This window comes from Danio rerio, chromosome 7, assembly GCF_049306965.1.
Source record: "Danio rerio strain Tuebingen ecotype United States chromosome 7, GRCz12tu, whole genome shotgun sequence".
NCBI lineage: Eukaryota > Metazoa > Chordata > Actinopteri > Cypriniformes > Danionidae > Danio > Danio rerio.
This window is the reverse complement of record NC_133182.1, coordinates 26,184,606-26,202,955: the sequence shown is the minus strand read 5'-3', so window position 1 is coordinate 26,202,955 and position 18,350 is coordinate 26,184,606. Positions and strand designations below refer to the sequence as shown.

The 18,350-nt window shown below is 33.1% G+C and overlaps 1 protein-coding gene and 1 long non-coding RNA gene across 2 annotated transcripts in view; one reads left to right on the top strand and one right to left on the bottom strand.

Moving 5' to 3' along the window:
- The window catches only part of LOC141375366 (uncharacterized), a 45,845-nt gene that overhangs the window by 13,654 nt on the left and 13,841 nt on the right, over positions 1–18,350 (top strand). Inside the window, exons 4-5 of the long non-coding RNA XR_012383302.1 lie at positions 7,036–7,123; positions 8,718–8,966. This is a non-coding gene — a long non-coding RNA (uncharacterized lncRNA). The remainder of the gene's footprint in view (positions 1–7,035; positions 7,124–8,717; positions 8,967–18,350) is intronic.
- Positions 20–4,158, bottom strand: si:ch211-196f2.6. The gene is given in 5 exon segments (NM_001386734.1): positions 20–636; positions 2,045–2,093; positions 2,229–2,361; positions 2,435–2,800; positions 3,937–4,158. Coding segments are annotated over 5 exon segments (738 nt in total). The 5' UTR covers positions 3,989–4,158; the 3' UTR covers positions 20–498.

The following is an 18,350-nucleotide window of genomic DNA, read 5'->3' as shown; positions in this document are numbered from 1 at the left end:
AAATTACTGACTCTAAATATGGGTTATATAAGTTTATTATAAATTTATTTTGTGTTCGATTTATATTTATTAATCTTAAAAGTTAAAATATCCATACATTTAATCATTGCCTTAATATAATACACAACTACACTTCTGTACATGTACACATGAACATCATCTACAGTATATGTTTTATAACTGCAGGTTATATGTTTATATACAGTATAATGCATTTATTATACTATTTAAAGCTGTTAGTTACTAGTATAAAGCTATTAGTTACTAGTTGATAAGTTATTAGTAACTAATAAAGTTATGGTAACCAATGCACTTAATTTTTCCCAATTTGATTGAAATGCAGTAATATGCACCTTTTGTGAAGTTGGTTTGAAACATTAATTATTGTGAACAAAATGCTGAATTGAATTGAATAATACATTGCAATCCTCTTTGTGCTATCATACTTAGAGTCCTTGATGAAAAAATAGGTCCGTGATCAGTCACGGCACCTTGAGTCTATGGTTTAGGCTGGCCTTGATAAGACTTCCACAAGCGGCCATAGAAAAGGTCTTTTCTGATCTTGGCATAAAGTTTTGAGGGGTCAAAACCAGTTGGAGAACTTTGAGCAGTCGCTGCATCAACAGATTGTTCGCCCTAAAGTGAAGACATTTTAAGATTGTTTAGTTATACTGTTAATAAAATATACTAAAATGTTATACTACATATGAATAATACATGCACTACCGGTCAAATGTTTGGGTAGGATGTAAATGTTTTAAAATAAGCTTCTCCTGCTCACCAAGGCTGCATTTATTTCATCAACAATTGCACTATGAAATAACTGTTCAAAAGTAGTTTATCATTTAATTTAATCATTTATTCCAGTCAATTTAAAGATAAATTTTCAGTTTAACACTTTTACATGATCCTTCAGAAATACCCCCAATTTTTAATTTTTATTAATTTTATTATTATAAATGATAATAGTAATAAAAGCAATAAAGACTGGCGGAATACTTTTATATGAAACTACATACAATAAGAAAGCAGTTATTTAAAGTTTTAATAAATATTTAACAATTTCACTTTTACTTTTAATAAATGCCACCTTGATGAACAGAATCGTTTTCTTTAAAAGAACCCCAAACTTTTGACCGGTACTGTATATATACAGTAATATATTTGCATTTGCATGATGGCTTCATTATTTCAATCCAAAATACCTAGAAGTATTCAAATATTTTACATTTTAACCAATAATTCTCAATATGAATTAAACTGAAACAATAATCACAAAAGTTGTGGCAAACATGGGCTGTGAGAATCGGCCATGTTGAGCAGCATTTTAGCTTTAACCACAACCACACATCATGTACTTTACAAAATAACAGGAAACTGACAGCTTTAATGAAATCACTTACTATGATAAAGTGCATTTAAAACTGATAGGAAACTGCACTGTAAATAAAACAATTCACTGCACTTGAATTGCACTTTTCACACGTCTGTAACTGCATATAAATGTATTAGCCCTCTGAGAATTGTTTCAACATATGTAAATATAATAGTTTTAATAACTAACTTCTAATAACATATTTATTTTGTCTTTGCCACAATGAGAGGATGTACTATTTTACTACATATGTTGCAAGATACAAGTATTCAGCTCAAAGTGCAATTTAAAGGCTTTATTAGGTTAACATTTAAGAACAGTGACTATTAAACCACACTGAACTGAACTAAACTGAACTCTGAAAACTGGACTGACACAAATTCAATCTAGAACTTCTATGTTAAGCTGATTTGGCACAATCCTCATTGCAAAAGCGCTATAGAAATAAAGATGAACTGAACTGAATTGATCATTCAGGAATTAAAAATGGGACTGAATGAGCCTTCAAATATTGACATGTTTAGAATTACTATTTAGTAGAACAATCAATTATTAACCCCTCTCATCTTCTCAATGACAGAAACTTTAACTCTCATCAATTATTCACTAGATTATTTCAAATGTATTATTTATTTCAATTACTTCATTATAGCTGTTTAAATTTCTTACCTCAGCTGGCGAGTCTGTCATGTATGTTCGTATTTCAAAAGACTTTATCCTGCAAGGTCATTAATATTTCTTTTAGATTGCATTGAAGAAGACACATTGAATATAAAACTTGTTGCTTTATTTTAGCCTGAAATGTGAAATACCAGTCTTCATTTTTTCATATAAACAATTGTGATAACTTTACCTTCTACAATTGCATTTTCTCCATAAGTAGATCAGGAGGATCAGGATGAAAAGGCAAAGAATAGTTCCGGTAATCATTGCGCCCAAAAGTCCAAATAATCCCAGCTTTCGTTCTGATTGCATGTAAGTATACTCTATGCAAAAAACAGCATGTTATTATAAAATAGAATCACGCATCCCATTGGAATGGCAATGTAGAAGCATTACCTTTTTTAGATGTGTCGATACTGGCATCTTTCTTACTGATATCCACACACTGCTCCAGTTTACCTGAGGGAAATGTTATGAACGCGCAACAGATTTGCACGCTCTCGTTTGATGCTATTTTAATGAGAAGGGATGATGATGACGGACGTGGAGATTGTCTGCCCTTGATCTCCACTTTAGTCTTATAATTATGCATAATATGTATGCCGAAATGAGGATGATACGTGCCCAGTTTAGTGTGGTTTGGGCCATGAAGTATTTCCCAGTTGATCTGTGTCATGTTTTCGTCCCCCAAGAGGACGCAAGTAATGTTCTGGCTATCTCCGGTAAAGCGGTGACTGATAGACACATCACTGTTTGATTTGCCTGGTAAAAAAAAAACATACACACAATTTTAAAAAATTTAGTGATTTCAAGGATCACTGAGACAGAATGCTAAAAATATTGATAAATGTAGAAGAAAGTTTCAGACAAGACTATGTTTACATTCAAGGTGTTTGAATTGTGGAAAACGTTACTTTATTGTTATTTAATACACTGTAAATATTAATTGAAGTAAAAAAATAATTTAGATTTTAAATGGTTAAGTGTTAAATTATACATAGCGTCAGTTAAGCAAAGATTTTAAATATGTGTGTGTTACAAAAAATGCTATTTCCGTTTCTTTACTTTGTTTAACTTTTCATTTTTGTTTAATTGCATATTTGACGGACTTTATATACAAAACATTTATTTGGGAGAGCTGGTGACGCATTGTGAAACCTCTACAAGCTGTGATTACACAAAAAAAAAGATTCTGTGGATTTACATTTTTTAAGGTAACTGTACTTCAAAAAGCGATTACTTAAAAAAGTAAGTAAACCCATGCCCTTAAAAAACGACAAGTTGATTTTACTTTAAAAATGTGCATATTTATGTTGTAACTTAGAACTGTTACCTCATTTTTGTAATTATGCACATAGTTTGTTTACTTAATAATTTGAAGGTAATTAATTTACTCATTTTTTCAGACAATCGATTTTTACAGTGCGGTTGCAAACAATTTATACATAATGTTCAACTTAATTTGTTTGGTTAAATTTAGTCCATATAAAACACTTATCTTAGTAAATTCATTGAATCATCTTGTTTTTGTACTTATTTTTTTATTAAAACAAAAATCCATGCAAAATCCGTGTTCAGATCAAAATAAATTGGCTAAGAGAATCCTTAAATTGAATCCCATAATAAAAAATGTATTAATTTCTATATAAAATATTGTCAGTGAAAGTGTCGGTAATCATAATTTCAGTGGTGCATGCGGAAGGGATATGCTTTCGTTTAAAACATTTTAATGCATGATGTCTTCATTTACCATTTTCAATTTATAGCTTTTTCCGGTGACATAGCAACTTCAGCATCCTCTGCTCAAACTACATCTAAAACCTTTATGGTGATTTAGGTACATTTAAAATGTACAAATATTACATTTTCTTAAACAATTTGACACAAAATGAAGTTACCTGATTCCAAGAAGGCGAGGGTGAGAAAAGCACAGAGAAAGTTGCGGCTCATGGTTGTCGAGCTTCACCAACTCTGGCTTTGTCTTCCGTCTGTTTTCTGCTTTGTTTGTCTTCTCTTTTTACCTCTTTGAACCTCTAACCATCAGGCTGTCATTCTAACCATCTGCTTTCTTCCCTCATGCTTTCTTTAGTTTAACTTCGACTGCCAGCTCAGCTCATCTTTGATGTTGTATAAGGAAATGATGCTTACTGCACTTGAACATGTGGGAGTTTCCACTGAGTGTTTTTTTTTACCCAGAAAAAACACTCAAAAGAAAGTTATTACAAGACAGTTTAGCAGTTAGTAATATTATATATATATATATATATATATATATATATTTTTTTTTTTTTTTTTTATATGTGCAAAAGTCCAGTTATTCTCTTCTACATGAATTCAAACATCATGTGCTTAAACAACACTTAAAACATTAGAGGTAGTAACTCGAGGTGTCTCAAGGAAATGGAATTATTTTAATGGAAACTGCAAGGGATAGCTTAGAAAAATGGAAACATCTACCATAAATGGTCATATCAAATGAGTCACCTTTTATTAAGGGCATCTCTTATTCACATTGAAATTTTGCCTTAAATGAACTCTACTTAATATATCATGTAGCCACGATTTTTGCTACAAGTGACAACTGAGACGATCAGACATTCACACATTAACCTTAAGTTGAGTTTGTTCTTTTATACTCCTACTCGAATCCATCTGTACGATTGTACGCCCCGCTATATTCACACCAATCACAGATGTTCTTTTCGAATCTTAATATCCTTTAGTATTTGCATAGATGTCATCAAAATGTTCATCAGTACTATTATTTGAAAAAGTTAATTGGTGAAAAAACAGGTTTAAAAGGGTTTCCTTTATGTTTACTGTACCTATTTTAATGGGTTTACATGAAAGGCTCTATTTTGACGATCCACGCGCAAAGTGTAAAGCGCAGGGCGCAAATGCATTCAGGGCGTGTCAGAATCCACTTTTGCTAATATAAGGACTAATGTTAAAAGTTCTTAAAAGGTATAAAAACCAAAGTTGCGTCGTGCCATAGTGCATTTGCTATTTACCTGACGGCTTTGTAAGTGGAAAAACAGCATTTCACAAGCAAGAAAACTGTTAAACAGAGCATCTGCAGCGCCAGAATGAGAGATAAGGCCTCTCATTATCTACTTTCACTTTCGCTCTTGTGGATAGGGAAACCTTGTACGCACAGACATCAATTAGTCTATAAATAATTAATTTCGTTTGTTAAGTGCGAATAATGTTTCAAAACTATTTCTAAATTCAGTTCTAATTTCCAGCCAACGAATAAATAAACAATAATAACGAAGTGTGGTCAAAATACTGAGTTATATCCTAATACACATGCTGTGCCCCATATGGTCTTAAACCTGACAGGTGGACAAATCTAAGCTTGTTTTTAATAAACAAATATAAATATGGATATAATAAATAATACTGCTAATAATAATAATAACATTATACAAAAGCAAATTGTTATGAATGAACTGAAAAAGCCTCTCGAGATGAAGAAGGCATGAAAGTATGGTTTGTAAATTTATGTTGGCTAGAATATAATATGTTTTGTAATATTTAAATCCTTTATATTTATATCCCATATATCCTTATTATGTCCTATATATATCCTTAATATTTTATTCTTTTTCATCTGTAAAGATATTTGCGTGTTGCTTTTCATCTTGTTTGTATTAAGCAGTGTGTAAGCGAGGCGCACAACTAACGCTCAACAATAGACCGCTGGAACAAACGCTGGACAATAGACCGGCTTTGTTCTGGTCTATGGAAAAATCTATTATAGTTTGTCAAAATAGCAATGCGCCTCAGAACGCCTTCCTTTTTAGACCAGAACACCTATGGGCGCACATATGAGCGCAAATCCGCTTTATTTGGTAGACTCGATGGACTTTCAGGCAATGGACTTTCTTTTTTGGACTTTATGGATTTCAGAGCACTTTGTTTTGTTTTGTACTATTATAAGTGAATATAAAATCTGTCTGTAGCATTCGTATACTTTACATGTTTGGGACACTGGTGTGGGATTAACAACTTAGCATAAACACAGTGCTAACTCTTTTTTTATAACCCCGGGTAAATATCTTTCTTAACCCTGAAATGAAAATAACTGTAAACTTTCCTTTACCCAAGGTTAAAGTAGTGTTTAGATCCATGATGACTAAGTGACTGCATCATTTAATAACATTTTTGAGATAGTTTGTTGCAACGAATTATGTGAAAAAAGTAAATAGCAAATATATCAATGATTGGATATGGAGACGTGGATAGACTCTGGACTTTCAGGCAATGGACTTTGTTTTTTGGACTTTATGGACTTTAATGGACTTTGTTTTGTTTTGGATTATAACTATTATAAGTGAATATAAAAAAACATGCCAACTTATCTGTCTGTAGCGTTCTAATACTTCACATGTTGGCACAATGGTGTGGGAGAAGCACAAACGTAGTGCTACCTCTGCTTTTATAACGCTGGGTAAATATCTGTGCTAACCCTTATACTAAATAACTGTAAACTTTTCTTTAACCAAGGTTAAAGCAGTGTTTCCATGATGACTGACTTCATCATGTAATAACATTTTTGAGTTAGTTTGTGTAACGAATTTTATTGTAGCAGATTTATTGAAATGATTGGATATGGAAATTATTTTTTTTTTTTTTTTGTTCATAACGTTGTCGTACAATCATGTTACAATTTATCCTAAAATAAAAAAGCATTTTGTCACGTAATTATAGTTGCTTTAAAAATGTATGGTTGTAGTAAGGCTGTGTGTAATTTATATTGTAGAGCAGGACATAAAACTGTTGACAGTTGATGTGGACCACAGATTTTTTTTAAATAAGTAGCTATGAAAGCCTATAGAAATTGCAAGTTGATTATTCCTGTTCATTCCTATTCAAAGACAAAACCACATTAAATTATATCACAGACAGACAGACATGTTATTCTTTAACTGGTAAAATTATTTGCACATCATGTTTTTTTTTGCTTAAATGCCGCTGTTAAATTCCACCTGCAGGGTCAAATCAGATGAAAATGTTAGCTGTGGAAATCGACGTGAACAAGATAAGCCAAAACACAAAGAACGGAGGAAGTGAACTGCAAAGGTAAACAGAAAAGTAAATGTCATACAATGGAAATTCTGCACAAGGCAAATTAGGACTGCTCATGGTTACCAACATGAACACAAAACCTGCCCAGCTAATGGACAAACTTGCAAACCATCAAAAGAAACCCATTTTAAAAAGCTTGGAACGCTAGACACTAACAAAAAAACAAGCAATAGAGGAAGACGAACCATTTGTGTGCAAACAACACAATGGTAAATGCGAACAGTATTGAAACACATAATCAAAAAGACGATTTAGCAGGAAACCTAAAAGCAAATAGCATTAATTACGTTTAATTTAAGGACGGGGTAGCGTCGTGTTGAGACTTTATATGAGACTTCAAGAAAACAAACAACAAAATAAGTTACATATTCTGGCCACAAGATGTCGCCTGTGGAATAATTCAACTTACCTTCACCTAATAAAGAAAACAAAGCTCAATATTCAGTTTGAAGTGGTACCAGCAATATTGCACGACCTGAAAAAGCATGGTTAGAAGAACGAAAATACACAAATTACTACATAAATAAAAATGAGACCCCAAGATGACCCCACTTTTCTGGCCTTGGTCGTTTACATCAAAATAAACCACAAAGTGTCACAGCGACTGTTCATCCAACAGGTTCCTTTAACTCAAGGAGGAAATAGTTGGTCTAGATCAGTGGTTCTCAAACTGTGGTACGTGTACCACTAGTGGTACGCAGGCTTCCTTCTAGTGGTACCCGGAGGAATGAAATATGTCATGTACATGCTATACACATTTTGACATTTATCAAAAATGATCTATATAAAATGACATATTGCCTATATTTCTGAGGTAATCTGCCACGTTCTTTTAACTGTGCAGAGGTGTAGCAGCTTTACTGGGCCTACTACACTATTGTATTTCAATACTGCTCATTTTGGTGGTACTTAGAGAGATCTTTTTTTTTTCTGAGGTGGTACTTGATGAAAAAAGTTTGAGAAGCACTGGTCTAGATGAAAAGTATGGGTGTATTAGCAAAACAGAATGGCTGTACAGCATGGTAACCGCAGTGGAGCGTATCAGCATCCAAAAGGTCTTTATAAAGGAATACATTGACATGAACAAGGGGAGGATTTGGTATCCATCATGCAAATGTTCTCATATGTGGGTGCTCAATAAGAGTTTAGGCAAATAAACCAAGTTTATAAGGGATTGTACACCCCGTAATTAAAATTTACCCACTATTTACAGTTTACCATTTGGTAAATTTGTCAATTTAAAATTTGGTGTGTCTTTTTTCAGGCATGGAAGTCATCCAGTGTAAAATCATGTGAAATTAAAATTTACCCACCATTTACTCAGCCTCATGCAGTTTCAACGATATTTTGAGGAATATGGAAACTGGTAGCCATTGGCATCAATAGTAGGAGCTAAGATACTACGGAGCTCAATGGTAGTGTTCAACAGAAGAAAGAAACTCAAACAGCTTTAGAACAAGAGCAGGAGGAGAAATTGATGGCATAATTTTTAGTTTTAGGTGAACTATCCCTTTAAGAAACAGCACATTCACACAACAAGAGGAAGGCATATATTTCTTTGTTTACCTTTTAATGTGTCTTTTTTCAGGCATTGAAATCTTCCAGTGTGAAGTCAGGCATGTGTTTGAAGATCTGGAAAGTGTGCTTAATATCATAGATGACATCTTAGTATGAGGAGAAACAGCAGAAGAACATGATCACCTCAAGCTCCTGGAAAGAGCAAGAGAAAGGAATCTAAAACTAAACAAGAGCAAGCGGCAGATAAGAACACCAGAAATTAGATAACTCGGACACATCATCTCAGAAGAGGGTGATAAGCCTGCCAGATGATGAAAAGGTGAGAGTAATCATGTAAATGCCACGGCCTGTAAGCAAACATTTGTGAGATTTGTGGTTATGGTGCAATACCTGTCCAGATTTATTCTGAATATATCTTACATGATAGTAAACTGAAAGTTGCCAGAAGATGATGTTGCACTGTTGTGAGGAAACCTCATAAAAAAGAAACTTACGCCAAAGGAATAATTATTAATACTTAGAAGTCGTAAATCAGTCATGTATTTTTCCACCTGTGTCTGTGTGATATCACTGATATTCAACAAGAAAGAAAGAAAAAATCCTATAGTCTCTTCTGTCTTCACTTTAACACAACAACTCCAAACAGATGAACTCAACGAAAACCAAATGCAATTCCTGTTTAGAGTCAACGATGCTGTTGGAGATCTGAAAGGTCAGTTACTCTTGGCATTAAAACAACATTTCATTTAACATTAATTGTGAGATCCATAAAATTTTTAGTATAAAAATATAAAAAAAATACAAGAAACTGTATGACCAGGATGTTAAAATAAAACCTCTCAGAGCTCCAACAACACCACTGACTCTAAACAGCAAGCAGCCGTGTAAGTCACTAATTTTTTTTGGGGGTCCCAACACTAACACATTTCCTTTGTGGCCTTGCAGTACATTTCTGTATTTGCATGCGTTCTGAGAATTTGCAGTGCGAGTACGTTATCAAACTGATGAAGATTTCTCAAATTTTAGTGTTTTTCTACTTGCACGTTTTCTTAACTTGCAGCCCATTTGAGCACTCTCAGCCACCATAGATAACTCTTTCAAGTCAACAACTGTTATACAGTCATGCTCAAAATTATTCATACCCCTGCACTGTAAAAAAAAAATTATAAGATCAATTAGTCCTGACAGCATATGTTTTTAGGTCGTGTAACTTATTAAACTAAAGTAATCATGTTCTAACTTAAGTTTGTAGGTTACACAAGCTGTTTTAAGTCAGTTGAACATAACTCAAAGTTCAATGGACTCATAGGGTTAAGTTGATTCAGCTTAAAAAGGAAACCAGGATTTTTTTACAGTGTGCGTAATTTCAGGCTTAACTGCAAATTGAGATACAAATTTTCTTATTTTCCTTACAAAAGGTAAACAAATAAAGTAGACAGCAGATTTTATCTTAAAACCTTTAATGAAAAACTTGTGTTTTGCTTTCTTTTATTCCTTTACAAGCTGCAGCTCTGATGTCCTCTTTTTTCACAGTTAGAAACTCCACACTGCTGCTAGTCCTCTCTAGCTTAAACACTTCTTATGAAAATAATCTAAACTAATTTTCTTTTAAGTCCAATAATGCTAACAATAAAAATAAGCATGTATCAGCTAATAACAGTATTCACTCTTAAATATCATGGTTACATGATGTGGTGATGCCTTAGAGGAACCATTTTTGGCTCCCTAAAGAACCTTTCGGTCAACAGTTCTTAAAAAAGTCATTTATATCTTGAGGAACATTTTGATCTAAATGTTTTTCATGAGCAAATGGAGCACCTAAGACCAAGCCAAATTTCTTGAAAGAAAAGCGTTTTTTTTAGCAGATCAATTGTGCGCATGTGTGTGTGTGTGTGTGTGTGTGTGTGTGTGTGTAGGTCAGGCTGTCCTCTTTCACTCTCCTTAAATGGCCTTGGTCCTTATTGACACTCAGTCCACACCATGTGCTCTGTCTCTCTCCTGCTTCCTTACACATAGACACACTTACACATTTGCACACACACACTCACACACATCTGCCCTGCTCTGACCCCCAACAAATCCATTTGAGTTATTTATGAGCCATTGACATCTGCTCCCCTTAAAGACTATTCAGAGCTTTTGAAAAAAAATCTTTGTAGCATGATTGTCTGTATACCACAGGAAGATCTGCCTTATTTCTCAGTTTATTTCCAGCCAGGCTTTAGATTAAATTCAATTCATGTTTATGTCTATAGCACTTTTACAATGTGTAAATGCAGCTCAATATTGAAGTTCTAAACTGAGACTGTGTCAGTCCAGCTTTCAGATTTCCATTTCTGTTTAGTTCAGGTTAGTGTGGTTTAAATTTCACTCCAAAACACTGCAGGTGGATATAATGCTACTAACAGTTATTACCATCAGTTTTTCCACTTGATTAATTTCATTACCTAAGAAGTGCAAAATATGTATATGCTTTGCAAAATATTATATTTAAATATGCAAATGCAGTACTATTTGGCATATGCACACAAATATGAAAGTGGTCAGATTTGGTTAGGTCAGAGTAAAATCTCTTGCTTCTTTTATTTCAGAAAACAACTTTTAAAAACATGTTTTGTAATTAAAATTTACAGACAGAAAATTAAGTGCGAGAAAAGAATACATTTGAAGGCAGAAATATTAGTCCTACTTTGATTTTATTTTTATTTTTCAAATATCTCCCAAATGATAACAGCGTTGAGGCAGTGGCGCAGTAGGTAGTGCTGTCGCCTCACAGCAAGAAGGTCGCTGGTTCGAATCTCGGCTCAGTTGGCATTTCTGTGTGGAGTTTGCATGTTCTCCCTGCCTTCGTGTGGGTTTCCTCCGGGTGCTCCGGTTTCCCCTACAGTCCAAAGACATGCGGTACAGGTGAATTGGGTAGGCTAAATTGTCCGTAGTATATGAGTGTGTGTGTGAATGTGTGTGTGGATGTTTCCCAGAGATGGGTTGCGGCTGGAAGGGCATCTGCTGCGTAAAAAACTTGCTGGATAAGTTGGCGGTTCATTCCGCTGTGGTGTCCCCGGATTAATAAAGGGACTAAGCCGACAAGAAAATGAATGAATGAATGTTTAACAGAGCAAAGACATTTTCACAGTATGTCTGATAATATTTTTTCTACTGGAGAAAGTCTTATTTGTTTTATTTTGGCTAGAATAAAAGCAGTTTTAAAGGTCAATATTATTAGCCCCCTTTAAGCTATTTTTGTTTTCAATAGTCTACAGAACAAACTATTATGTTTAGAAATGTATTGAAAAAAATCTCTTCGTTAAACAGAAATTGGGGGAAAAATAAAGAGGGGGGGCTAATAATTCAGGGGCGCTAATAATTCTGATTTCAACTTTATGTGCACATTTTTCAATGTTTTCTTTACATACATCAGACTATATATGTATTTAATTAAACTCATGATGAAAACTGAACAACTACATTTATTAATAGGTAATGTTAATGATGTTAATTTCAATTCCATTAAACTAAAGTTTATTTGTGTAGTGCTTTTTACAATACTTATTGTTTCAAAGTAGCTTTACAAAAGCTGCACATTATTGCATTACTATCAAATTAAGTTAAAGTTACAATCAAATATTAGTTATTACTGTATATACAGACATAGTTACCCTGCAATTTTATTGCAAATAGGCAATGTCTGTGTACAGTACATGTTTAATGAATTTCTCAATGCCTAATAAAATAGTATAATCAAAAGTTGTAATCATTTTTTAAAAATAGAGTTAATAACTAATAAAGTTCAGTATTTTAAAACTAATATTAACATAGTATCTGTAATAAATGTGGTTATTTCTCATTGTTGATTTTAATATATTAACAAGTGTTTACTAATGAGACTTAATTATAAAGTGTTACCTATATATTCTTTTGCAATTTAACTAGATTGAAACATTTGTTTACTCTGAACATAAAAAACGGGTGGCTCGGTGGCTCAGTGGTTAGCACTGTTATCTCACAGCTAGAAGGTCACTGGTTTGAGCCCCAGCTGGGTCAGTTGGCATTTCTTTGTATAGTTTGCATGTTCTTCTCATGTTTACGTGGGTATCCTCTGGGTGCTCCGGTTTCCCCCACAGTCCAAAGACATGCGCTATAGGTGAATTGGGTAAGATAAATTGGCTTTAGTGTATGAGTCTGTGTGAGTGTGAGAGTGTATCTGTGTTTCCTAGTAATGTGTTGCGGCTGGAAGGGCATCCGCTGTGTTAAAAATATGCTGGATAAGCTGGTGGTTCATTGCTGGATAAGTTGGTGGTTCATTCCGATGTGGCGACCCCTGATTAATAAAGGGAATAAGCCAAAGAAAAAAATGAATTAATGTATATAAAACATAACAAATTCACTGTTTGTTTGTTTTTTGGTTATTATTTCTGTTAAAGCAATACGTGTTTACATCTTAGCTTATTAATGTGATAATATCGTATATCGTGACAAAAGCTACAGCATTTAATCACAAGAAGATTTCATACCGACATACACCAGACTAAAAAAAGGTAATATGAGAACTAATATGTAATAGGTGCATAGAAATGCAATGCTTTAACTTCAGAATGATCTGATTAGAGGAAGCAGACTTCTCCAGTTCTCTGACAGCGCTCTCATGTAGATTCACAAAAATGATTGTGATTCATCTCATCAAGATTTTGTTGTCCTGCAAATTCTTATGCTGCTTAATCCTAAAATAACATCAATGATAGACACAGTCGATGTCCCCCATGGCTCTGCGCTTTGTCCTTAAATCCTGTCTGCTTGATTATTTTCCCTTCTATTTTTATTAGAGATACACGGCGTCCTTTTTCTGTATCCTCTGCTTCTTCCTCTGACCCATTTTTTTCTCTTCCGTCTTTCTCTTCACCCTCCCCCAATCCCATCTGTCAGATGGACAGGTGTACATACAGATCGTCTCTGGCTTCTTATCACATGCTAAATAACAATAGCTATTGCGGATATATTGATGCAGTGCAGAACTGACCGTTTTCACCTCGACACAGATGCAGATTCATTAGCTTTGCTTTAAACCGTGGGGGGATTGACAGACTTTATAACCTCTCTCAGCATAATGTAGATTTGATAGCACTCATGCACTGTCTTGGACTGGACTGCAAGACCCCCGCTGTCTGCTTTTCCTGCTCTTATATTAATAGCTTTCATCAAATACTGTTTAAAAATAGCTGACATTGTTCTGAATATATATGTTGCTCTCTCTGTGTGAGTGTGTGTTTGTGCATATATTTGTATTTAAAATAATCATAAACAACATTGGCAAGTCATATATGTGTGTGTATAATTTATGTTTGTGCATATATATATTTAAGAAATACATATTATTATTTATATAAACAAATGATTTAATGCATATGTAGTGTGATTTAATAGCAGTAATTTTATGTATATATAATTTGTCAAATATAATTTATTTAATTTAGCAAACATATACGCGGATAAACATGTTGTTTTATTTATTTGATTCTTTTTTTATTTGCATTGATGTATGTTTACATTCCCTCCCAAGGGATGCCTTGCATAATCCATAACACCATATCCATCATCCTGCATTTCTATTTTCATTTTTTGGTTTGTTTTTAGCAGTGTACACTGAGAAAAAAAAAAAAAAAACAGGCCTGTGTGCGCATTATAGCTCTTCTCATTTAAACCCAGCTTTATTTTCAGTATTCACTACTGGTCTGAAACCCCCCGAACCCTGAACCCACCCCCATCCCATCTCGACCCGCCTGCACTGCATGTCATTACAGCTCCCCATCCCCCTCCACAGCCTCACGCTTTGGGTAAATTCCACTGTGACGTGGCCAGGCCATTGGCATTATATAACTCGCCAAAGACTTTTGTATTTTTTGAAAAAAGATTGTTTCATTATCTTTTTTGTTAGTACACGCAGTAGCGTTTCACATTACAATCAATTTGACAACCGCTTAATCCCGTCTCATTTGATTTCATGCAGGTCAAATGTGAGGATTTCATTTTGATTTGAACACCTCTTTACTGATTCAGAGCAAATGTTAGGTATGATCACTTAAAAAGAAAAAAAAACAGAGATAGTCGTAATCACAATCGTTCAGTTTTTCCACATTAAAGTCAAATATATTTTCTCTTATCTATTCTTCATATATTTCCCAGCATTAATTATGTGATTAATTAGTTGAATATGTCTTCATGTCATAGATCCTCCCAAAAAGTACATTCTGTTTCATTCTCAGTCTTTTGTTGAACATGAGATATTTTGAAGAATGTTGGAGAATGGCAGCCATTGACTTCAGTGCTATTTTTTTTTCCATAGAAGTCAATGGCTACCAGTTTCAAAATTACTTCTTTTGTGTTCAACAGAAAAAAGATCATGGACTTCATAGACTTTTATAACAATTGACTACATTGTAATTTAATTTAGATTATTCGGCCAATTCTTTAAAATTACATACTCTAAAAGTGATCCCTAAATTAATAAATATTTTGTGATTCATGTTTTTTTTTCATTAATTTATGCATTTGAATTGCATTGTAAGACCTTGATGTATTCTCCAGCAACCTTTGATTTTGAAAAGTGATTGTATTTATATTTTTATTTGTTTGAAGTGATATATGGTATGTGTTGGTATTGTAAATTAGGGCACAAAAACCTGGAATTACGCTGCCAGTTCTTTTTCTGGTATTTTATCATTTAATTTACTCTATTTAATTTAATATATATTATTTCCTATAGCAAATATATTGTTTTAAATACTTAAGTTAATCTGTTGAACTGGAGAGTTGGACATTCAGCATCAAGAACAAACTTAGAACAAATTCTGGCTCTGAGGCTGTGGAATTCTCTACCCAATAAAAATTAGACACGCTAAATCCTTGAATACACACTAGTTTACACTCGCCTATTCGTTGTGCATTCTTCATTTGTTTTATGTTTCTAGGTATTTGAATGTTTTATCTATTTAAAATGTTTTATTTTGAATGATTTAATTTTACTGTTACTCTAAACTGTTTTATATCTGTATCTTTTTTTGTGTAAAGCGCTTTGAGAATTAAGAGTTAAGGTGAAATATAAACATAAATTCCTCTTATTTTTATTAGATTAAGGTCCCATAATGCAGTTCATAATCATAAATACGCAAAAAAATATCCATGAATCATGAAATACAGACAGATATTAAACAGGTATTGCTACAGTGTAATGTTACTGATTATTGTTTAGTTGCCAAGAGCAGTAAATCAGGGCAAGCCTAGAAATACCAGGAATTAATTGATTGACATTCTCATTTGATTTAACCTCTCATGTGATTTGCTTATCTGAATTAGAGTGCAGTGAATTTCTGAAATGGTCATTGTAATCCAAGAACAGGTGGCAGCTGTCCACCGTCCATTTTCTGCTTAAATGAAGCTGACACAGATTTTACCAAATAATTGAGGCATTTGTGTATTTCTAGCTTCGTTTATTTAGAAATGCTCCTCCATTTCACACTGTATTGCTGTTGTGTGGCAGTAGAATAGAAGAGTGCAACAATGTGATGTGCAATGAACAGCTGTTCCTCATGTCAACATACTTCAGCAAAGAAGCTTCTCACGGGCACCATTTGTCATTATATATAAATAGGTACTGCTGGATGTATGTATTTCAGTATATGATTATTGTTTTCCTTGAGTGTTTAAAAAACCTGAGGACTTTAGTTTTAAATGTGCATTTTGTTAATCATTGTCAGTGTCAAGAAGGCATCTTGAAATCATATTTGATCATTTCAGTCACCAAATCACATCAGTCTGTGAAAAACACCTTTATTGTTGCATTTTCTTTGAACCCATGGAATGAAAACAGTAATAATACTTAATTGAAATTGTTTATTTTTGTGAATCATGATTAAATTGAATGGTAATGCTCACTGTTTGTTGAAGGTGCAGTATAAATACTTGGTAACCCTTAACAATAAGGTTACATTAGTTAATGTTAGTTAATGCATTTACTAACATGAACAAACAATAAACAATATATTCATTACAGTATTTGTTCATGTCTGGTAACATTAATGGTAATAAAGTTGTTCATTGTTAGTTCACATTAACTCACTTTGCATTAACTAATGTTAACAAGCGTAGATTTGGATTTTAAAGATATTGGTTGGCTCAGAAGGCTGTTTTCATCCATCCACATGTTTAATCAGCTATAGATAACATAAGGCTGTGGCGGAAAATTTACAGGAATTATTTATATTATTTATTAAATTTCCCATTAATTGTATTTTTTTAACCTCTACCCCAATCCTAAACCCAACTGTCACAGTAATGCAAAAAACACATCTGCATCTGGAGTCTTCTTTAATAGTATAGCTGATTAACCATGTGGATGGATGATAACAGCCTTCTAAGCCTACCAGTAGGCACAGAAGGCCCCTGCTGGCCCATATCTATCAGCTTATAACAACTGATAATGCCCATTCAATCGAGGGATAAAATTCAAAGTGGGTGTTTTATTAATGCAATAATAAATGTTGAACTATGATTAATAAATGCTGAACATGTATTGTTTAATATTAGTTCATGTTAATACAAACATGAATTAACATTAACTAATGAAACCTTATTGTAAAGTGTGACCAAATTTTTGTAGATTTGTCATTTGGTGTTATGCAAATTCACTACAGTGTCATAAGATAATCTCTGAAAATATTCTTGGTTATTTTAACCCAAATTTGGGTAAAATATGAACAAACCCAAACTTTGAGTTAAATTTGAATTTTAAATTCAAAAAGTCAAACCCAGTGGTTGGTTTTGTACATATTTACCCAAAATTTAGCTTGAAATAATTCTTAGATTGTACTCTGAATGACAGTATCAATATATTAATAACAATTTTAGCATCTTATTTATATTTCAGATAAATGAGGAATGTTTAGCATGTTTAGCATGTATTAGACAGATATATAATACATTTGATAAAACATAATGGTAAAAGTAAAACTTTAGTTGAAGGGTGTGTCCATAAGTTCAAATGTCATGAATATGAAGGAAATCTAATGTATGTCATTCACTCAGTAATTTTTAATCAAAAGGTGACATTGCTTGAGATGTCTTTGTTATGACAACTTGACTTAATCAAATACATCACAGTTTGTCTTTGTAACAACAACTTGACATTACCGAAATTACAGAACTGGTCATAAATCTGTCATAAACATGACCAATATTAATTAGTGACTAATTAATGATGATTTTTTCATGAATTAACAGCACCATGAATCTTTTTCTTGACCCCAAATACAGTAGTACTAATTGAAATGTTATTAAATATAATGACTATGTGATATAGTGTCAAAGAAATTGTTGCGATAAGTGATATTATTCAAGATCACTTTTATGCCACTTACTATAATGATTATATAATGCAAATAGCCATAAACAATTTAAAACACTTATTAAATTAATAGCTAAATGTCCTATTATATATACACTAATAAATGTCCTTTTAGGTAAATGTTCAGTTATAAAGTTTGACACCGGTGAGGTAGAATGTAAATGTCATTGTGAAATGGCTTTAACGTTATTTGTGAATTTGTAAATAATTATTGCAGTGGCAAAAACTATTGAGGTCATCCTCAAGTATTGCACGATAGGTCGTTATATTGATTATTGTGACAGGGCTAACTGCTATAGCATTTATTTG